The sequence below is a fragment of the Neopelma chrysocephalum genome, unplaced genomic scaffold, assembly GCF_003984885.1.
Source record: "Neopelma chrysocephalum unplaced genomic scaffold, ASM398488v2 Primary Assembly neopelma1_100, whole genome shotgun sequence".
In the NCBI taxonomy this organism is placed as follows: Eukaryota; Metazoa; Chordata; class Aves; order Passeriformes; family Pipridae; genus Neopelma; species Neopelma chrysocephalum.
The window spans coordinates 4353095-4376970 of record NW_020897763.1 but is presented as its reverse complement, the minus strand read 5'-3'; the positions used below and the strand labels follow the sequence as shown (position 1 = coordinate 4376970).

General features: G+C 40.7%; 1 protein-coding gene across 2 annotated transcripts; it reads right to left on the bottom strand.

Annotated features, from left to right (window-relative positions):
- Nucleotides 1-411: 411 nt before the first annotated feature.
- MAPK14 (mitogen-activated protein kinase 14) lies at nt 412-22997 on the bottom strand. 2 transcript variants are annotated; one of them, XM_027695022.1, is made up of 12 exons: nt 22468-22997; nt 15665-15794; nt 15139-15197; nt 14652-14763; nt 14105-14134; nt 13617-13664; nt 13052-13166; nt 12483-12554; nt 4747-4826; nt 4126-4204; nt 3657-3830; nt 412-2805 (listed from the first exon to the last, which is right to left on the bottom strand). In XM_027695022.1, exons 1-12 carry the CDS (start codon nt 22581-22583, stop codon nt 2738-2740), a joined length of 1083 nt encoding a protein of 360 aa, XP_027550823.1. In that variant the 5' UTR covers nt 22584-22997; the 3' UTR covers nt 412-2737. The 2 variants fall into 2 exon arrangements, with proteins under 2 accessions (XP_027550823.1, XP_027550822.1); XM_027695021.1 differs by lacking the exon at nt 4747-4826 and adding an exon at nt 6850-6929 and having other exon boundaries at nt 22468-22703.
- Nucleotides 22998-23876: the final 879 nt, after the last annotated feature.

Genomic DNA, 23876 nt, shown 5'->3' with positions numbered 1-23876 from the left:
ACTATGGTACAGATCTTTCCACCACCAACTAGATGGCAACTGAAGAGGAAAAAAAAATCACTTTAAATAGCAAACAAGCACAAACCAGTACTACTGGGGAAGGGTCCCAGGGCCAGGTAAGCAGCAGAATGCTAGTCTATTTGTGTTGAATTATTGCTTCCCTGTGCTAAACAGAAAATAAAAGGTGGGGCTTTTTTTCTGTGTCCCATACTCACAGTCAGATTCTAAGCTACTTTTGTAGCAAACAATTCACTTGGGACAAATAAGGACAAGAAGCTCCCTGTCAGCAGTCAGCCACCAAGACATGGCCTTGGCCCCCGCCCCAGCCATCACACACAGGATCTCTTACAGCACACAGCATGCTAAAACGAACACTTTAGTGTAAGAGGTTTGCAAGTACCATCAGTGCAGTAAATCTGAAAAATAAATTTTATTTTTAACCAGTGGTATTGTGACATCTTATCTGGCATAACCAATTACAGCAAAATTCATGGATAGAAACAAAATAGCAGATCTTTTCTTTCAAGTGCAGCATCCTGCTCAGTCTGCAGGCAGCTGACCAGCATTGCACTGAGCAGGAGTGCATTCCACATGGGCTCCCTCAGGGACAGACTCCGAATGAAACATTGCCATTCACACACGCGCACAGACACACACACACACACACACACACACGCACAACATCTATATTTTTAAAAATTTTTAGCAATATTTCCGCATGAACTCACACTATAGCATCTACACATAAAACAGCTGATAAAAATAATCTTGCTGTAGGTTTACATAGTATATCGACATTTTCATCTGAATACCCAGACTGCTGGTCCAGCAGAGAAGGGAGGTTTTCTGTCTTGATTTTTTTAGGCTGTGGAGAGTTTTATCTTAGATATAACTACTCTCCTCATCTCAGCCCAGACCTTTATTAAATATTTGGCCTGAAGAGATCACTGGGAAGTAGCCTAGAAAGAATCAATGGCTTTGTCATTCATGTCCCATCCCTTTGTGCTGCCTCTTCAAACAGGGTAAAAACACTACAAATGGTTCCTCTCTGCCCCATAGGTAACAAGAATACAAAATACTTCAAAAGCCTTTCTCCTCACATACATAGTGATGTGATGAGTTGCCCACACAGGATGCCTGCAACAAATTAATGTCTAAAAATATCTCCTCCAGAAGCCCTAAAATTGGGCTCCTGAACTCCTCAGTTACAGTTCTAGCACATGAACGTGCTGAGAAACCTCCCTCCTGCCAGTCCCTAACTGGGTATTTTACTCCTGCAGAGTCCTGTAAAATACAAAATATTTGAACCCTGTTTATATTCAAAACATACTCTCTTCTCACGTTTCCTTGGGCAGAGATCAAATTGCTAAAAAACAGCCAAGAAGCTCTTATCTGAGAGGGTAAAAAAACCTTCTGGTTAATGTTAGTTTTATATATAAATATTTATATTTATAGATATAGACAGTGAAAGGGTGATTGTGTGTTTATGCATGCTTATTTCTTTGCTTTGGATTCCAATACTTCTAAAAAAATTCTTTTCAGGAAATAAGTTAAGTTCTGGCACAAGATACCATGTTTCTTTAAAGAACATTTTTTACACTTGATCTCACAAGAAACTCTCCAGCCCAAGCTCTCCTTCTCTGCAAACAGAAGGTCAGAACAAGGAAAAAGGGGCACATTTCTATATGCCATATAATATCTCCTTTCCTTGTTGAATGGCAGGTATTTCCCAATGAGCTGCAGCAAAGGAGGAAGGGTGCTGTGATTTCACGGCACCAGCTGAGGTACTCAGTAAACATTTCACTGATGATTTAACTGCCCCAGTGCCATCCCCAAAAAATAAGGACAAAAATCAAGCAGCTCTACATGCACATTCAGCTACAACATGCAAAACACACCACCTTCTAAGAAACAGAATACACATATGTGTGGCTAGCAAGAATCTTCTCCAACCTCTGTCTCTTAGGAGCTAATGCTGGGAAGCCTCAGAACAAGAGGAGGAGAAAAGGGAATAACACAGGAATACCCAATCCAGGGGTTGAGGCTGTTGCCTCAGAAAGTTATTTCCTGATTACATTGAGTTCATGCCTGGCTATGTGGGAGCCTTCACCCTCAAAAACAGTGAGTCAGAGATTTCCTTTCCCCTCTCTTCCCATTCATTTAAGGCACAAACATATTTACAGTTTCAAAACAACATCTTTTCATGTTCCAAGGATCAGGCGTTGGAAGGCCTCTACATTCTGCTGTACCAGGAAGATGTGGATATAAATCAGACACCTGGTACTGAATAAGGATGTTCCTTAACCCCATCTTCATGCCTGAAGAAAACAGAGGACTCTCTAAGCCTATAAACCAACTTTCATTATTTTGAGGTTACTTAGTTGTAGGAGAATTGATAAATGGCAATGATTGTAACCAAACCTTAAATGTCAACTTCCCCACCTTGCCCCAGCAGTGCAAAATGGTGGTGCACTGTTACTCTGGAAGAACTAAGTGCAGTCAGAACAGGTCTCCAGAGGCTTGCCCCAGGCTGTACACAGAATACAAGAGAGCATGCAGCATGTTTACATGGACTCAGCTTTCTTCCCTCCCCCCTCCCTCCCCAATTCAACACACACAAAACCCTTCCACCAAGGAGAATATTGTTGTGATGAGGCACTTGAACGATAATTGGAGAGTCCCTATGAAAAGGCCTTCCCTTCACAGTGAAGTGGGACAGACAGAAGAGAGCAGTTTCTCAGGACTCCATCTCCTCTTGGTCAAGCGGTGGTGGCACAAAGCTGATTACTTCATCGTAAGTCAGGCCTGGTGGGAAAAGTGTGACAGAAACTTAGCAGCAGTACTATGACAGCAGTACTAAAGACATCTCTTTGTGCAAGAAAACCTGCAACAACCTTAAAGGTTCTAAAAACATATTTTAATTAAGACAAAAAAGAGAAGAATGGTTACACTACTCTCAGAGACTAACATACACAATGAAAGAGCATCGAGATGTGAATAAGTTAGAAAACATAAAGACATGAGCAACTATGTTGCTTACATGTTTGAATGCCCCTAGTAATAACTAGTTACCAGGGACTATCCTAAATATGTGCATAGCATACGGTAGATTCAGCCAGTATAAGGACCTCAGGATCAAGAGGATGCCCATATTTTTATCACTTTCTTTTGTGCCTCTCATTACCAGGGCTTAGTTGAACTGCAGCTCGTGCGATGGACCCAGCTCACAGGATGGAGAAGACTGAGGGGAGATGCACTGGGGTCTGCAGCTTCCTCCCGAGGGGCAGCGGAGTGGCAGGTGCTGAGCTCTGCTCTCTGGGACCAGTGACAGGACCCAAGGGATGGCTGGAGCTGTGTCAGCAGAGGGTTAGGTTGGGTATTAGGAAGAGGTTCTTCACCCAGAGAGTGGATGGGCACTTGGAAGAGACTCCCCATGCAGGAGGGCAGAGGTCATGGTCCCAAGGCTGTCAGAGTTCAAGGAGCATTTGGACAACACTCTCAGGGACATGGGGATTGTTTGGGTTGTACAGGACCCCTGTGCAGAGCCAGGAGTTGGACTCCATGATCCTTGTGGGTCCCTTCCAACTCAGGATATTCTATGATTCTATGACCACAAAAGAAGCTAGCTGGCTCTCTCTCCCCTCCCCCAAACTTACTTTTCCATTCTTCAATCTCAAGTTCTCTGCTTTCAAAAGACTGGTCATAGGGGTCTGCCACTGGTTCATCATCTGGATCATGATACTGAGCAAAGTAAGCGTGGGCCAGTGCTTCTGCTGCAGTAATGCGTTTGTCCGTGTCCAGTACCAGCATTTTCTCTAGCAAGTCTACAGCTGCAAGAGCACCAAAACAGAAAGGATTACACAGTGAGATGTGTGACAGTGTACTCTGAAATGTAAGCTTGTAAAAGCCCAACGTATATGAGGATCTATAGTTTCTCAGGACCCACCCATGACTCACGATTTCTTCCTTTTACACCCTCGGCCCACACATACTTTGTAAACTTGAAAACAGTACATAGCCCTGTTCTGTACTAGTCAGAACAAAACTTTGGGAATGTCTTTGTGTCCCAGGACATGCTAGCTTCAATTTCAGGAAGAACACAGCATTTAATAAAACAAGTCTTACCCAGGGGATTGGCACCAATAAACACATTTTCAAAGTTCATTTTCGGCATGTAAGACAAAGACTGAATGTAGTTTCTTGCCTGTGGAAACAAATGCTCTGTTGAAGTATAATACAATCAAGCCACCAAGACAAAGTACTTTTCAACTATCCTAAAGCACTGGTTATTATAGTCTGTTTCCTTGCTTTGCCTTCTCTTTACTTACTCTGACACGTACTAAGTACATCAGCATTATCCTGTCCCAACTAGCAGGCACTCAAGACAGTACAGGAAGAACTGACATTACCTGTGGTTCATGCAAGACTGAAAAGCAAAGAGGTACAGCAAGAGCTGACTCCCTGGAGTCCTAGTAAGGCTGTGTGCAGCGTGCTGTTCATTGGGAAGCTGCACAACACGGCACACAATACAAAACCAACTCACATCCACTCTCTCCCGAGTCTCAGAAGTCTGTGGTTGGGTATGCACTGTCCAAATCTCGAGACTTTATTTAGTACAAAAATCTTGCTGAAGAGCAGGTAGTTAATTGCCCACCCCATGCCACATGCAAGCATAGAATTTATAGAAGAGGTGAACACTAAGTGAAGACCTGCCCTGCAAACCCCCCTCATCTGCTCAGATCTCACCTCATGGCTGGGCATCCTGTTAATGAGATATGCAGGGGGTGTTCCCGTCAGACGCATGATCTGCTGAAGCTGGTTAATATCTTAAGTGCCTAGTCAAGGGCTTTGTTAAAAACAGTGCAAAAACCATTTTAAACACAAAACAGTTGCATACAAAGCATCTCTTCTGCAAACCACAAGGCAAAAGCCATATAGGCAGGGTCCACTAATTTTTTCAACTACCTGTGAGAAGTTAAGCAATTATCCTAGTGAACACTTGAAATGATGGAGAATCACTGATCAGTTGGTAACTGCCAGTACAGGAGGTCTTTCTGTTCAATAAAAGCACTATTACACTCCAACATGGTTGCGTTCACATTTCCCAAAAGTTTTAAGCTATCAGAGTAGATGTTTCCTTCAGCTGAAGCTACGCCTCAAAATTCTTCCTGGGCTGCTGAAGCTATATACAGCTTCAGGAAAATGAACAAAAATTAAAACAGAAACAAAACCTGTATCCTCTGCACTGGTTACCAGCTTTTTTTTACCTCCTCCCTGCATGGAAAGTACTTTAGTTTCTTGTGGTGCAAAGTGAAACTGGCTCACAACTGACACCTTCTGAACAGCTTTGAATGTACTTTGATATGTGGGCGAGGTGAGAGAAAGCAATAAGTGCAAAATTAGCAAAACACTAGCTTTGCATAAGACTGATGTCAGTGAACAGGGAAAGTGAGAGCGAGTAAAGTAATGCAGCAGAAAAACAATTTGTTATAGTGACACACTAAAGGCCCTCAAACACTTAATAGTTTTGCATTCCCCATACAATGGAAAAAAATTGTAGAAACAGTATTTTACTGGGTTTTTTTAACAGACTCTTGTTTCATACCTCAGTAAGAGCAATTTTTAACTATTATTGTACAATAAATATAATAAAAGACCCACTTCAACTTACATATGCAAACTAATCTTTTGCTTAATTTAGTCAACCTTTCAGTTTATGTCTCTTGCTAGTCCCCTGTACTTCAAACACCAGACTGGTCTTAAGGTCAGTTCACAGAGCAACCAAAGCAACCTGCATTATTCAGTTCTAACCTCTCCAAAGGCAGAACATCCCAGGGCTTTTTAAATTGGTGGGATATTCAGCAAGTTGACCAATTTATTCAAATTTGTACTGTACATCTACCTTCATCACATGTAATCCAAGGCTAATCTCACATTTTGTATTTACAGTCACCGTTACAAGAACAGGAACATAAGCTGCAGCACTAAATCTTATCCCCACTCTCCACTGCTCTGATCCTCTGCTGTGCATCACAAACAGCAGTGACTTGCTGAAGCAGCGCCAGTGACCTCTGTGCCAGCTCACTGCTCACTGTGCATTAACCTGCTACTCCCAACTGCTATGGCACTTCTTGCTCTAATGTTTATGCACTCCACCTTCACAAACAGGTAAAATTAAAGGCCATTTTTAACCCTGTCTTTGCAGAAGTTCACAATTCAAGATTAGTACAATATAGCAAACGGCAATATGGCTGTTTTTTGCTATTACCTTGATAAAAAGGGCCCCATATAGCAACATCCTACATAGCACTAATAGTTATATGCTCAGCAGACTATGCTGTGTGCCCTGGAAACAGCTGCTAGATACAGGCATCTAAAAGGCATTTTATGCTACAAAACCAAAGATAGTGGCAGCAGTGTTTCAGGACTTAATCACAGCACAGAAGGGACTGTGTGTGTTTACAGGATAACACACTTGCTCCTATTTAGAAAGATCCCTGGGTACCTGATCTGGAGAAGTAATAATAGAGATAAGCCTCAAGCTCTTAGCTGTGAAAAATATTTCCCCAGTAATATCTGATCATACAACCCACAAACTGAAAGAAGAGTCACGAAGCAGTAAAATGGGAATATGAAAGGACAAAATCATACCATGGGCAGAGGTAAGAGGAATAAAGAACAGATACACATAGCATAAGAACTCAAAGCCATCCAAGAGCAAAGAATTGCAAAAGAATTAAAATAACAGAAAATAAATCCCAACACATACTACAGAGAGACTACAGGAGAACAACACACAAACTTGGGACTTCTGAAAGGGCAGATATCACAATCAAAGTGTAAACTCACAGACTCTGAGGAGATTTTCTTCAAAAGCTCAGGCCCTGGGGTTCCAACGAGTCTCAAAATGAGCTTCAACTGATCAATATCTAATGATGGACCATAAAGGAAAATGCTGGGAGAAATCAAAATGAAAAGTGCAACATATAACCCCTATTAATGTTGAAAATTAATTCCTGCCAAGGCCTTGACTGAAAATCTATTTTAAGCAAACCATATTAATTCCTCTTGTTTACAACTGAATACCCCTTATAACTCACCTCTCTATCAGACAGATTGAACATCTTGTCTACACATACAAAACATGCATTGAATCGGTCACTGCATCCTTAACTATTTTGGAGTAGAACTCGAAGCTTTTGCCCCACTGGCACAGGATCAGTTCACATGCTCCCTTCACCCCTTCAGGTCCCACACCAAAGTGGCCGCAGTTAGCAGGATTAAGTTGCATTAGTGACAGCTGAAGTAAAGTAGAAGGCTGAAAAGGGTAGGCACTAATATTAAAAAGAAAGCCAAGGCCTTTTGTGAACACCTTCCAATATAATTTAGCCACTTCTAAAACTTAGAAAATAAGAAGATGATTGGCCCCTGCTCATAACTTCCAGCACTGCTTCACCTGAGCATGGGGCACAACTTTCCCAGGCCCAGAGCAGCTGGGCTGCTGCAGCTGCCAGAGGATACTGGCCCCTGCCAGTCCCTGGGATCAGGAGGGCCAAAGCACCTGCCCGTCCCCTTCTGCCCTCCAGACCTGCTGGAGCAGCAGAGAGAAACAGAATATGGGCTCAGGTTTAATGTATCTATGTGGACAGCTCTCAGGACGTAACACTGCAGATGCAAAGAGCGTTTTATCCAGAACAGAGCTTCCACCAGGTCACATACCAATCTGAGCTGTCCTCTTTAACAAAGCCTAAGTGACAAAATGTACAATTGAGTGGAGGAAAAAAATAGGTCCATCAAAGACACTGTTTTATGTCTAAAATTCAAGATAGTAAGGAGACAAAGTATCTTTTTAGAAACCATTAACACATAATCTCTCTTCTTCCCTGAATTATCCTCCATAATGATTTCAGACTGTCTGTAATGTTTACATTTGCTTTAATTATTTCCCTTGCAATAAAAGTAGTCTACTTACTAGACAATCTTTTTTTCTGGGATCAATGCCTTCCTGATGAGTTAAGATACAGCTACTATTTTAGAGTATCTTTTAATTTCAGTACTACAAGGAACTTCAAAAACTGTCACCTGTTTAAAAAAAACAAACTGAAAAACAACAACTCTGAGTTCCTGTAATACTGGCAAACTGTATATGAAGGAAATCACCGATATTTTGCTAAAACCTTCACATTTTGATGTAAACTCTGGTCTAAAGTTTTACATATTAAAATAATTTAAAGCCTTGGAAATAGTTTGTCAGAAAAGCTGATTTAACTTCTCACTTGTCAAGTTTCTTGGCCAACTTGTAGCTACTTAAACCACTCAAAACCTAAGCGTAAACCCAGTGTATCTAGTTGGATTTAGCTTAGCTGAATTGCCAGCTCTTAATTGTCAATGCTTAAAATGAAGTCAGAATACCCACTCACTGGTGTAGGAGAAATAGCAGAGGACACTATACTAACCACAACTGACTCTTAAATTGGCTTTCCTCCAGTGCTATTTAAAACAGCCCTTACATCTTTCATTCATTCTTGTGCAAGACACAGTTGTGTAAATTTCAGACTGCTAACATGCCTCAGAAGTCACATGCCATACCTCAGTTTAAATATTTAAATTACTTTAAAGGCATTTAAAATCATGTGCACCAGGTATGCCCACAATATTGCTGCCCCATTTACTACTGGAAAATACTTGTGTAATATGCTTCAGTGACTTCTGAGATAAACAAGAGAAAACACAGGATGTGTAACTGGCACTGCCACAGGCCTGCCAAAATGCATCCCTGCTTTTAGTTTCAGGCCTGCCATCTATAGCCTGCTGAACTGCAGCATTCTTTAACTACAGGGCCTACCACATCCCAGAGAAATGAGCCATAAGCAATTAAAGACAGGAAAAAGATGTAGTAAATAGAAAGCAGAAGAAAAATACCACCACATGTGCATAGAGAAGGAAAGCACAGCATGCAAACCCCAAGTGCCATCTCCAAGATACTCCCAAGGACTGATGAGCCTCAGTGATTCTAAAATTCAGAAAACAACCTGCCATCACCATTAGCAGCAGACATCATAGGATTGTAAGAGCTTATCCAGACAAAGCAAAGTTCAAAGTTGTTTTAGCTGCCACCACAAGCAAGAATAAGACATAATAGAAGAATACGTAATTTCAGACTGGTTAGTTATCATGAGACTCGTACTACTGAATAGAAACAGTAATAAAAACACTCTTCAGAGTTTAAGGGAATACAGTCAACTTAAAACATACAGAAAAACAAAATTGGCTAAACTAGTCCAAACAGTTCTAGATATTCTTATTTTTACTTTATATGATTTTATGCAAGTCACACTGTCAAACAGAGTCAATTTTCCTACTTACTTGTGTGAATCATTCACATTACAAGAGCTGCAAAATTTAATACACATGTTTAGCAGAAACTGATCTTGGTATAAGACAGATACAATAATACCCAAAAAAAGCCTCTATCTATGACTCACACTAAAAGCCTAAAGGACTCTGATTTTCATTACCTCATGTTTTTGTCTCTGACTAGTCTTTCTCACAATCTTGCTCCCCTTCTCCACCTCCTGGCAGAGATCTTACCAATACTGGAAGTCCATCTTCCATCCAAATATTTCTACCCATAGATTACAATACAAATAATTCAATTACCTTGCATTCAGTTTTAAGTTAGGAGTACCGTAACAATACTGTAGAGCTAAGCCCATATTAACCATAGGGTTTTTTTTCTAAGAGTATCTCAATTCTTGCTTTAAATCAATGACAGCCATGTTCAGAATCTCTACAGATTAGGTCCTTCAGAACATTAAGTTCAGTATTAGTTTATCAGTGGCATAATCATCACAGACAGCACTGAAGATCATAATCTCAGAATACAACTTTATTACTTACCCAATTAAATGGACTGTACAGCTTACCCATACTGAAGCTTCTTACAAGTAACAGATGCATCTCTGCGCCGTATAAAAAAATATGTGATGGATTGTAAATAACGTCACACCATTTCTGCCAGATTCTTGGTGAAAGGGACCAATACTTCAAACAAAAGAACCATCTAAACAGAAGGACGATCATCCTGAGAAGCCATTACGTATTCTGTCACTCTCTCTTTAATTTTAGAAACGTGAAGCTCTAGAGTCGAAAAAATGAACATCTTGAGATCAAAAAGCAAGAATTTCAAATTTTCAGTTGTCAAACAGGAGCAATTTCCAGCTTCCTGAACACACAGAATGCAGAGTCATGTTGCCTCCAACTGCAAAGAGAATTTCCTAGAACTGCAGTGGATTTGGATATACTGCAAGAGGCAAGCTTACTTGAGGCAAGCAATACTTACTAGAGGCAAGCTAAATATACCTTGAATTATGTATGTTAATAGTATTTGCAAAGTCACTAAGTCAGTTGTATAGTGACGCTGCAGGAGGAACACAGGCCTCAGCAAATCTGCGGGTACAAGGAAGTTATTAAGAGCCCAGAACTATCCAACAGTGTCTAAACCTGGAAAATTTCTTAAAAACTTTCTTCTAAAATCACGCATATATTCAAAGAGCCTTTCAAGACAGGAATAAACTAGAGCCGACTCATCTAACTTCTGCTTGCTGTCTTTAGATGTCAGAAAAACTGGGATGAAAGCTGACAGCTTGGGTCCTTCCAAGATCCTTGGATGAGTGTTACATGCACAAACAAGATTCTGAACCAACGCTGCTCCCCTTATAGTTCTAACTTCACAATCAAAAAGCATGTACATTTACCTGAAGTGGGAACCACACACACAAACTGTAAGAACTACAGTACTACAAAGTTTTGTCTAAAATGGGAAAGGATTGGGCCTTATTTTTCTTAAATCTCACCATATTTTCTTAAATCTCAGAACAGAAAAAGCATTTAATCAAAAAGCATTGCTGCCATTTGCGGAAGAAATTGTGCATTTAAAGTAAACAATCACAAGCATCTGATGGGAGATATAACTTAGTGAAGTATTACAAAGCAAACGATTTAGATCCTAGAAGTAAACTCTATTTTGCATTATTGGCTATAATTTACAGCTAAGAACACAGCTGGAGAAAAAAATTCTCAGGCTTGGAAGATCACTGTTTTGTTCAAGTCATAAAGAACTCATCATTAGCTGCAAGTGTCAAGATTTTTAAAATCTAAAGTGCCACTGTTACTAGAGTCAAATAAAGGCAACAGCCGAAAGACTTTTGGTTTGTTTGAATCAACAATCCTTGATCTCTCAGTTTTTCTTGAAAGAAACAAATTTGTTCAAAGCAACCTACACGTGCTCAATCAGTGGATAGAAATAGAGCAACTTTTTTTCTAGCTTTGAAGCCACTTTTGTTTTAGTTCAGTTTCTGTCTGACAACGGAAATATACAGCAGAGATGACTACAGAGTGGAATACAATCAATTCAACAAATATGGAGACAAATTATGAGATGAAGACAACCAGAAAAATAGGAAGAGGATAAAGTTACAGCACACTGAAAAGGGAGGTTACTGTGTCAAAGCTGGAATGAGAGCCTTTTCCTCGAGATGCTTTCTGAAGGCAACACAGTAAACAGAAGGCCAGCACTTCCAACACTAGTTTTCTTTTCATCAAGTGCTAACATATTTGAATTAACAGACATAAATACTAATAAATTAATAGAAGTTACTAAAATAACCAAACTGTGGCTGAAATAATAAACTTTGGTCAAAGGTGGGCAATGTACTTTTCTCTGGCAAATGAAGTCCTCTAGGCAATGAAAACTCTTGCCAGTAGTAAATTACCCTGCTATGCTGTGTGCCTGAACGGAGAAAAGCTGCTAAGAGCAACAATTTGCATCAAGTCTCAGTTCCAACTTCCCAGGGAAAATGTGACCAAATCTCACAAACTGTTCTCATAAATTTGCCAAAGTGTCCTACCCAGTCCACTTTGATAAGGCAAAAAGAAATAATTTTGAAAACATGTTATTCAAGCTTGATTTTTCATATCAATACAAGCATGCTGTGAAAGAAGGCTCACAGTCTGTTTACAGTCAGGCATGGAAGCAGAACCTAAACATTTCAAAGCAATTTTAATGAGAACCTTGGCACTAAAGAATCTGCAAACCCACTGCTTCCACAGCATGCCCACAGGACAAAGAGAGGCCAGAAGGGATGCTTCGCATTTGCTAAAAACCTGAAGGATGACAGGATTCTCAGAAGACAGCCACGCAGGTATTTTCTACAAACTCAACTAATAAATTTAAATAAACTTAAAGGACAGTAACTCCCAGAAACAAACAGTATGTGAGTAATTCTAGGGATGCTAATAAATAGGAATAGATGTGCAGCAAAATCAAGAACTCACCTCATCATACTGGAATAGAAGCCATTAATTTGAAAACAAACAAAAAAAAGTACACAACCAAACACACAACTTATTTTCTTGTCAAGTATGTGAAAATGAAGATCTCTAGCTTCCATTTCAAAAAATATATTACTTCTAAAGGATACGGTCTGTACCAGGGAACAATGTTCTTCCAGTCAACAGTTCAGCCATAATGCATCCCACTGACCAAATATCAACTGAACAAAACAAAATAGAAAACAAAACAACATAATGCATAAAAATACAATCTCAGTAGAATCACCCTGTCCAACTACTGCAACTTTTCAATCATTTCTTCACAGCATAACTGCAGACATTTTTCAATGTATTCCCAGCAACTTCCTAAAAGCACACCTTCTCCTCATCCAGATCCATTCCAGTCACTTACTTTAAAAACTACTGTGCTAGGGAAAAGAATGGATAAGTGCTGACAATATTTTACTGATTGCAGTTTCAAAGGTTCAAATTTAAAGCAGTCTTGTCAATGCTATCACAATGATTCTTAACTTACATCTGACAGACTGTGGTTCAAATACCAATTCTATGACTTGCTTCTTTTAAGCTCCCTTACTGAAGCATAATTACCATGACTGCCGACTTATTCCATCAAATGGAAGGGAGCATGTACAAGGACAATCTCTTTGTTCCCCACCATTCAGAAACTGAAAAGCCTTCTGTTAGTTAGAGGCATTACCTGTCTGGTTGTAATGCATCCAGTTCAGCATGATTTCAGGGGCCCTGTACCACCGGGTAGCCACATAACCGGTCATCTCATCATCTGTGTGTCGGGCCAAGCCAAAATCCAGGATCTACAGAAAAGACATACACCAACTACTGGCAGTGGAACAATGCAAACCAGCTAGAGCAAACAACCAAGCAATCACTGGAATGGGGAGAAGAGAGGTAGTGGAGCTGCAAAAACAGATTATGAAACCAAATTTCACAACCAGTTAAACTACACTAGCCTAGAGCAGTATAGGACTCGACACTAAGAATTATGTCTCGATATCTTGTTTCCAAAGCAACTAAACCCAAACTAAATCTATTAACTCTTCACTTTCATTATGATTCATTAGAAACACAGAAACAGATACAGAAAACACATCCTTACATCTCTTTACATCTGGGAAGCACATTAGTATCTTGGGCTACAAAAGTATTTTCAAAAGGAATTATTTTGACCCTTTAATTGCAAGGGACATCCACACAGCATTCACTCAAATCTCAGCCAAACCAATCAGATCTTGTGATTACATTACCTTTAGCTCACAGTCTTCATTAACGGCTAGGTTACTAGGTTTTAAATCCTAAAAAATTAAACATCAACAGTGTTGTTTCACAAGTCTGAAGTAGATAAAAATATAAATGCAGATAGAAATATAGATTCTAACTGAGTGTAAATTCCAACTCTGGGCAAAGTATTTTATCAGCGAGTCAAAGATCTCTTATGACATCCTCAGAGGTGTCACATATAAGCAAAAATGCATAAAGGATTATTGCAAAACCAGTGCAATATATGTATTTTAATAGAAAAGCTGCTTCACAAAGATACAAGCTGAACACAGGCAGAAACAGAAGTTACAGATCTTGATAATCACTTCCCATGTTTAATCTTTTTACTATTTAACCAAACTAAATCTCAGAAAATTTCTTCTGGGTTCAATCAGTGCTACATTGTAAAATTCTGTCCTTCATTTTTTGAAGACATTGATTCCTGTACCAAAACAATCTTAGAACAAACACTCACCCTGTGTATTATGTCAGCTGAATGGATGTACTGTAAAAAAAAAGATGATAAAGTTTATATAACAGTCTAAGTAGCCTCCTTTTCATTTCTTCAGTAGAAAATACTGCCCTACACCAGCCCACACAATTCAAATGCTACAGCTTGTCTGCAGAAGGACCTGGCTGTGTGTCTGTAAGTTTTGAGTAGGTAGGTGTTCCAGTTTGTCTCTCATTAGGAACACCTAGGAGTGCTGTCACCTGAGTGGAACCACACAAGTAAACAAAACTGAAGAAAGGGCAAATTCATAGTCAGAGCAGATTAGAGGGCATCAGTTCATAGTTTTCCAGACTCTGCCCACAAGAATACACAAAAATGATGGGTAACCTTACTGATACCGAGCTCCAAAGAGCTGTAAAATGAAAGAACGATAATACAAAGTTATCCTACAGTACATTAGGAAAGTTACAGAAGCCCCACTGTATACTCACAAGAATCTCTGAGGACATTACACTCCTCAAGAACTTGCACCTCCTGTTGATGAGCATTTGGGTAGGACAGATGCACATACCTTCAGTCCCCGAAGAATCTGGTATATGAGAAACTGCACATGGTCATCGGTGAGCTTCTGGCATTTCACAATGTTGTTCAGGTCTGCTCCCATAAGGTGTGTCACCAAGTACCTATTATCAGAAGGAAACACGTGGGCTATGAAGCAATCTCTTCAACAGGATTAGGATAAAAATTCTCTATGCATCTCCAGTAGCAGGGCTGACTGTCCCAAAGCATGTTAATGAACGAAATATATCCACAACACTTTAAATAATGTAGCAGATTAGTACGCTGATTCTAACAGCACTGGTCAATACAACACACCAAGTGAACAAGTGTAACAAGGGCAACAGCTTAGGATGCCCTAGTATCTTTGTGCTGGAATTCAGAATTATTTGTGAATGATGGCAGACGAATTAAGGTGTTAAGTATTTCTGTAATAATCTGGGAGACATAAAAGAAGATACAAAAGGTATTTTCTTGCAGTCTTCAGAGAAGTTACCTACACATCATTGAATTCTTCTAGTGACTTGGCAGGGGTGAACACATCCAACAAGCCGATCACCTAGAAAGAAAATAGTAAAGTTGTGAAATATATTCATAGCATAATATGATACAATTACTAAGATCCTTTGTGGCATAGAAGCTACTCCTTCCAGTAAATGTTTTTATTTCCATCTGCAGTAAACTGCAGTTTACTACAGCAAGCAAACACAAGAATGTAAGTGACATCACTTGTGTCCCAAATCTTTATGACAGCATGAACTTGCTAAACCGTAACTTCAAGATTATATTCTATAGAATATTAGGATTTTTTAACACAAAATTGGCTATTGTGGGTTTTTTTGGGTTTGGTTTGTTTTTTTTACTCTGCATGCTTTTTTACAACTATAATCCCTTGGACTACTGCAAGCTTTGTATTTAGCACCAGGAAAAAATCATATACAGCAAGATCTTAAATACAATCATGATGGATGCTCACTGGACAGTCTGACTTCAGATAAACATTTCATACCATCTCCTTCAACTTACATTTTCGTGTTTCATGTGCTTAAGCAACCGCAGCTCTCGGTAGGTCCTCTTGGCATGGATGATGGACTGAAATGGTCGGGACAGCTTCTTCACAGCCACACGCAACCCAGTTTTTGTGTCAAAGGCAGAGCTACAACAAAGAGTAATCAAATTATCCAAATGAATTCTTTATAAATGCCTTCAAATCCACACTTAGAAACTCTAGGCAGCAGCTATCTAGATTCTGAGTCACAGTCAACACCATTCCTGCAATGAAAATAATTTCTAGGTATCCTGGTCCATAACCTGCACTCCCACCCAAAATCCCCACATATTTACACAACTGTTGGTTTCTACAGAAAATGTTTAAGAGATGGGTCTTGTCCATACAGCAAAGGGAAATTTTGTAGAAAAAAAAGAAATGTTTATGACTTTGCTGTCTAAAGTGCTCTTAAACATAAATATGTAATAAAGCTCTGGAAAGAGGGAGAGTACTTGTAAATATTATCACGATTCCTAAACATATTTTCATATGCCACACTTCATCACAAAATGCTAAGCTCAAAAAAATATCATTCATGGATTTAAGTCCATACAAAAATCCAAGACTTATGCCTAGTAAAATCATATATGACTGTTATTAACTATGATTGAAGCTGAAATCAAATTTCTTTGGTAAATCACATCCAATCCTAAAGTTCTGTTATACAAAAATGCAAGTGAATAAATGATAATTAGCTGTACATTACCAAAACTTGTCCCTTTAGCAGAAATTTTGTACAAATAGGTTTGGGGTTTTTTATGCTTTGTACTGTAAAATTATCTTTTTTTTAATAAGTCCTTATATAACTTATAAAGCTCTGGTCTGTCCAAAAGGAAGGAGAAGGAGAAAGGGAGAATGTGAAATCAAGGTAACACTTGACTCAAGACAACAAACACGGGGAGAGTATGGAATGAAGAACGTCATAGAAGTACAATATTTCTTTTCCTGCTGCATTATGATTCAGGTGAACTCCTGCTTCCATCTAAAAGTGAGAATGCACTAGTTCTTGACAAACATCAAGCAAAAAGGAATGCTACACATTTATAAATGTAAGGTGAAATGTAAAGCTTAACTAACAGAAAATTCAAAACCAACCAGAAAAGTAATCCTAGAACAAACCCACAATTGCACGGGCAACCCACAATGCCCACCCCTGCCAAAGCAGCAATTTGAAATAAATGTAGTTGTCATTTATTCTTAAAGCAATCAACTGGAATTAACCTGCAAAAAGACTTCTTAGCTCAAAGTTGCCCAGTTTCCAAAGAACTTCGTAAATGAGGTTCATGAGAAATAGAAAACACAGTATCAGTTCATTTCTACAAAGAGGGATCCTTTCCCCAGGTCCTGCCAGAGAATGGAAACACCCACTGTGCACAGTGGAAGAAGAGTATCTCCTTTTCTATAAAGGGCATACACACAGTGGAAAGAGCTCTCTGGAAAACGTACAGGAGTACAGACAGCAGGTCACAGGAGCACCAACCTGCCACAGCTGAATTACTCAAGCTACATCATACTGGCTCAAAGAATGCCCGTGAGCAACTGCTTCCACACATGTTATCCTTTACACCTCACTCAGCTTGAGTAGACAAAAGAAGCCATTAAGCGTTCATTTTTTAATCTTGATTTGAAATCAGCAAGTTCTCACACACCACTAGAAAAATAAATATTTAAGCTGCAACACTTCATGAAACACATACACCATTTTGCAATATACCAAGATCCCTAATTTGGCCTGAAATTACATTGACAATATTTTACTGATACATAAGGTGTTTTCTAGGACTTAGAGCAAAAATAAGACTAGTTATCATAATTCAACACATGCTGTTGTGAATTAGTCATGAATCTTTACCAGTTTTCAAACATTTCAGGTACAAAATGCAGCATATACCAGTAACTCTTTCATACTGATGGTTTCCAAGATATTAAGAAGATTTCAGAGCCATCAGACATAAAATAAGGTGTTTCAAGGTCCAAATGAAATTCAATTTCACCTTTTTTTTTAATGACAATTTTTGGGGCTGTATCAAGTTATTATGCTGCTATAGTAGCTGTACAATGCCCAAGGGGAATTGCCATCAGCAGCACTGCAACAATGACACTGTGCACAAGCCCAGGAAAGAAAGTTTTGTATTACTGCACATTCAATCTAGACTAACTCTTAAAGTCAGAAGACTAAGTTTGGTCATATTTGAGGCCTAAAGACTATTTCCCTACAGATAAAAGCATGCTGAGTCATTTTCTGCCAATATATATAATTTGTCAAATGGTTCTCATGGAGCTACAGGACAGCTGTCAGTTGGAGAGCATTTTGAAGAACATGAATCTGGCTTCCATCACAGACTTAAGAGAGCTGCATAACACTGATCATATTTCAGCTAATGAAGCCCAATTGGGTAAAAAAATTGCATGACATACAGTTTTAAATCCCTTTTAAAACAGGATCAGCACAAATTCAGAATTTATCATACATTTTTTAACCTCTTACACAGAACTGTGCTATGGCAAATGAACTGCATCCACCTCACCCTAAGTGAGCTAGAATTACAATTCTGAGCTAACCTGAATTAAATCCAGAACATAAAAGGTAGAATAAAACAAATATTTTAGAGAACCTATAAACTGACCCAACTTAGATCTTAGAAGCAACATTTGAAGTAGTCTGAGGAACTAAAGTATGCACAAAATTACTTATGAACACAATTTATTTAAATACGAGATATCAGAAAGATTATTTTGCAGAGACTATTTTGCTAAATAGTATGCTGCACTCTGCTAGTGCAAACACCCAAGCTAACTGAGTATCTTCAGTGGTACCTTTGAAGTTAATTTATATACCCCCAGTCACAGACAGAAAAACACAGTTCTTAGTACCTGACAGTTTATTATCAACACCAGTCACTTCTGAGTTCAACCTGTACCTGCATTTCAGTCAGTTACTCTCCCAACACACTATCAAAGTTGTAAATCTCATTTTCCTCTGCTACATTAGCTTCTGCTTCTAAAAAAGTTGCAATAAAAATCTCCCTGTAGGACAGATGTCTTCACACTAATTTCACTTCTTAATATAAAAAGTTCCCATAAAGCTCAAACTACTTGCCAGCATTTCCAGAGCTCTGCCCATGGCTTTTCTGTGCCTGCCCTTCTCCTACTCCATTCTCCCTTCCTCACACATCTTCTGCTAATCCTGTCTGTATGGCTGCTTCCTCCCACTCAGTTTTGTAGTTCTTTTCGTATCACTCCTCACTTATCCACCACACCTTACAGGAGAAGCAGGCACCGGTCCCTTCAAGCATATACATGCTTTAGAAGCACCTGCATGCTTTGATGAGGTATTAGAAAAAATCCACAGAGGAACTGTTACTAGAGAGGTGATATTTAGGGTATTCCCTCTGGAGCCTAATGTTTTAAAATTTCTTAAATCTACGTTTGTCTGGTAATTATCTCAGTATCCAAGACATTCAGACTCACTGTTAGTACAACTGTGGGTTGAAATGGGAAGAAATTGAAGGTTTTGCAAGGATTGTATCACCTGACAGTCTACCAAAAAAACCCAAAACCAACAAAACCAAATTTAAAAAAATCTTATGCAAGATTTTGAGGAAGAATAAGTTTTGGCTGTTCAATTGCTTTCCAAATTAATTAAGGCCATACAGACAGCTTGCAAAGAATTAAACCAGATCCATTATTTTACACAGGTATCAATATAACACACAAACAGCAGCTGCTAAAAATATAACTATGAAGTAAACTAAGAGTATACTGAGTGTGCGTTCACAGCATTTTAGAAACTGATGGCAAAAATTATCAAAACACTGTTTTGCTTAGCTAGAACTGGCTGAACTAATGGCATGTGCCCAGACTTCTCACCAGCACACACAAGAAACAAAGCAATCCTCCAACTAACCTGTGAGTCACCCATCAATCCCATCTCTGTTCAGCAACTTCCTACTGCAAGATGTTGTATTGTCTAGGCCCCTCTCCTCCTTAAATGAAACATTACAAGACTGATACATCAGGAACCCTTTTTTTTCCAGTGTAGGCCTGGAACCTTTTTCACACAAAACCTTTTTCACACAAAAGATTATGTTGTATGAATAGACGAAACTGCTGCAAGAATAAATGAAATACCATTTCACACAACAGATGTCACAGCAATTGTTACATGACTTAGTAAGAATTAATGGGAGGATACATACAGATTTTTCTCCAAGTTTCAGAACTGAATTCCTTCTTGCATCTCCATATATTTCCATTTCTTAAAATAGATCTTGAAAAATACCTGAGCTGGCCATTTGAACATCATTCTTAAAATACTGCACACCACCCTTTGAAAAAACCTGCAACATTTGCTCTAACTTTAGGCAAGTGTCTCAGGCTGCCTGCAGAAAATGCCTCTCCCTCCATCCACTGACTACACAGTAGTCAAGTTTGTGTATTAGGGTGTTCCGACTCACAACAGACATTCAAAGCACCCGACAGCTCCATAGTCTAAGTGATTCATCTATTGGCTTAATTCTTTCTTTTTTATTACTTTTCCCCTCCACTTTATAGAAATCTCTCATTTTCAAATGCCTCATCTTGGCAACTAAATAAACAACAGAGCATTTTACTACAGTTGAATATGATCAGGCAGAGAATATATACCGAAGTATATTTAACCATTTGGTTTACGGATGGTTAAAACCCCACTATTTACTATCCCAACAAAGATACACCAAACTCAAAGTCTCAAATGAAACCAGGTAACTTTTTACTAGGGAGAAAAAAAATATCTAAAGGGATAGAGAGCAGAACAAGTCATTGCAGGAATATCCTAAATAATATGAATCACCACTTGTAGCTTAATGCTTACATAAATATGTGAAGACTTTTGTTTGTTGATTTTTTAACTTTGACATACTTTCCGTATCACTAGTCTTTTTGAACTATATATTTTCTGAAACCTATTTTTAGAAGAACATACAGGAAGCTATTAACATGGACTGTAAAAAGGCTCATGTGCCACATGTTTGAAATTGCTTCCAATACAACACTGTTTCATCTGGTCTGAACACAGTTGCACAATCTTTGAAAGTTTTGACACAGCAAAACAGGAAATTCATGATGCAAACTCTTTAGTTACTGGTTATGAAAACAAGCTTTGGAACTATTACACACAGTGGAGATTGTGGGGAGGGGGAAAAGAGGAGTGGGCTAGACAATACAGAATCAGCCTTAAAATACAATGTACAAGGCACTGAGCAAATTAATCTACCATTACATTTCAGGAGTTACATAACTCTGTGATACTTACAGGGATATTTATCAGCTCCATCAACAAGGCCCTTCTTTCACCAAACAAAACCTGTCTACTCCCTTCCAATCAAACCCACTCTATGATTCTATTAAAAAAAAAAAATCAACAAGTATACTGGTTAATCTTGCCACAAAACTGACCAGTCGTTTTTTCTTTTATGAAATGGAGGCATTTGCATACTTGAGGTTCAGCATTTTAAGAAATGCATGTCATTTTAGCTCAACTTACCACCAATTTTATAACTGAAGAAGTTAAGAACACCTGAGAGCATTTCACTAAAACTGTAGCACATGCAAAATTCTTTACTAGCATACATCCCTCCTTATAATAAAATTGATACTCATGATATAAATTTGCACACTGTGTTAATAAAAAATATGCATGCTAGCTCAAATACAACAGCAGAGCAGCTGTGTAATCTTTACGCACCCATATTTGCAAATTCTGAACACACTTTGACAGAACCAAAGAACATAGAATGAAAAACAGAATGATTGTGTGGAAGATGTTTCTTAGGAAAGGGAGACAGTAATCTATGAACACCATACAGCTCTACTAAATGACTGCTAAAATCCAGCCGTCAAACTGATCCAAATACTACTTTCTCTTTAAGATTAAGCAATGCATGCAACTCCATTTATGTTTAATGATCCAACATACTTCAGCAGAGCAACTACAAATTAAGGATGTACTATATTTCACACATGTAGCCTGTTTTGCTCCTATTAGGTAAAAATTAAAAACTAAACTCTTCGAGCTCGCTCTATTTCTGCAGGATTCATACCAGGACTTTGCTCTCCCAGGGAGAACACATTGCAGTAATTCTGTCCTTCTGTAGCAATAAAAGGAGTTTTCCTGTGTTCATCTAATGCCAAGAAAACATCGGTACTTGTACACCCACTACAACAAGTCAGGGATACAATAACAGTCCTCGTAGCCTCCCCTCTACTTCTCCCTGCCTATCAACAAATTCCATTTTAAAGCACAATTGCCTCAAATATAATCTATTCTTCACGTCCAGAAAGAAACTGCGACAAGAGCTGGCAGGCCCTCAGCTCTGCAAAGCCAGCTATGGGGGACTTACCAGGCTCCATGTCTCTCCAGCCCCCACCTACTAACTGCAAGAAGGCACAGTGAAATATGTCTATATGAGATCATTCGAGGCGGGGGGACTGGGACGACACATTATTATCTTGCCCTATAAAAATGTTTCAGTACCACCTGCCGTGTGGTGCAATCCCCAACGCATTCCAAAGACAAGACTGCGGCTTCCCAGCAGTACCGCTCTTAAACTGTGAGGAAAATTGTTCAACAGGAGACTGGTAAAAAGCTGAGGGAGAGGAACCTCCAAAGGACAAGCAAGCTCCGCTCTCCGCGGTGCCCGCCCCGCACGGACCCCGCCGCGGGTCTCTGCAGGGCAGGGGGGGGGCAGCGACCTAACGTGACCTCCTCCGCACACCCCGGTCCCCTCCCAGCACTCACCAGACGGAGCCGTAGGCCCCGGAGCCGACCGGGGAGAGGTTCTGGTAACGCTCGGGCACCTCCCACACCGTCTTGTTCAGCTCCTGCCGGTAGAACTTGGGCCGCTCCTGAGACATCTCGGCTGCGGAGCCAGCCCCGCCCGGCCCGGCCCGGCGGGAGGGGGAGGCTTTGCCCGCAGCTGCAGCAGCAGCAGCACCGACGCCACCACTACCTCCTCCTGCAGCAGGGACAACTTCTTCCTTCCCTCCTTCCTTTTTTTCTCCGCTCCCTCCCCTCCCCGCCTCGCTGCTCCCCAGGCGGGGACGGCCCCGCAGCAGGGACGCCCACGCAGCCGCCGCCGGCCCCTCACGCCCCGCCCGCCCGCGCTCCGCGCCGCCACTGCCCCCCCTCCAAAAGACGCGGGGGGCGATGCCGAACGCGGTCTTGTCACCGCCTTCCCGCCCTGCCCTCTCTCCCCCGGGCTAAACCGGGCTGGATGGCCCCGTGAGGCGCAGCGGGGGTCGCGCAGCCGGCAGCGAGCGAGGCGGAGGCGCCGACGTGCGGGGCGGGGACACGCTCCCGCCGCAGGTAGGACCGCGCAGGCGACACCGCAGCTGCCGCCGCCTCTGCCCCGCCCCAAGCGGCACCGGCCCCGAGTACCCGTACAGCCCGGGCACCGGCCCCGCACAACCCGCACCGCCCGGGCACCGATCTCGGGCACCGGCCCTGCACACCCCGCACGGCCCAATGCTCGTCACGGCCGCGCTCGCGAGAGCTCCGGTGCCAAGGACAGAGATGCCCCAATATGGAGCGCGCGCGACGGTCTCTCGCGAGAGCGGCCCCGGGGGCGGAGGACGCGGTGTGGGCGCGCCGGAGTTGGGCAAGGCCAGGCCGGGCCGGGCCGCCGGTGCCTCCGACGCTGCTGTGGGCCCTGCTCGGCTCTTCTGCGCTGGATCCCTGAGGGCTGTACTAGAAATATAAAAGAAAAGAAAAAAAATAAAAAAACGTACCTAGGGCGGCACTTCTGCAGGCGCAGAGTGAGTAACTGCCTGCCAGGGTGTATCCCAGGGGAGCTCTAGTGCTTCTGAAGTCTTGCAAGCCAGTATTAATTGTTCTTGTAAACTTGTTAAGGAGAGTTTGTTCGCTTCCAGAGGTGTCAAGCCAGGAGTGATGGGGAGAGCTGAGATCTCCCTGCACAGATTTCCCAGTGCCCTGATCTTTCTCTGTGTGTTTATTCTGTGGAGAATAAACTACTCAATACTGAAAAAGGCCTTGCAATACGAAGTGCTTGCTTTCAAGTACATGTGTAAGACTCAATGAAGTCATTAAGTGCTGCTAGTTACGCATATTTTGGAGTGCAACCCATAGTGTCTTCACCAGGTATTAAGTACAGAATATCACAGCAAATAAACTGTTAGGGATTTGTGTTT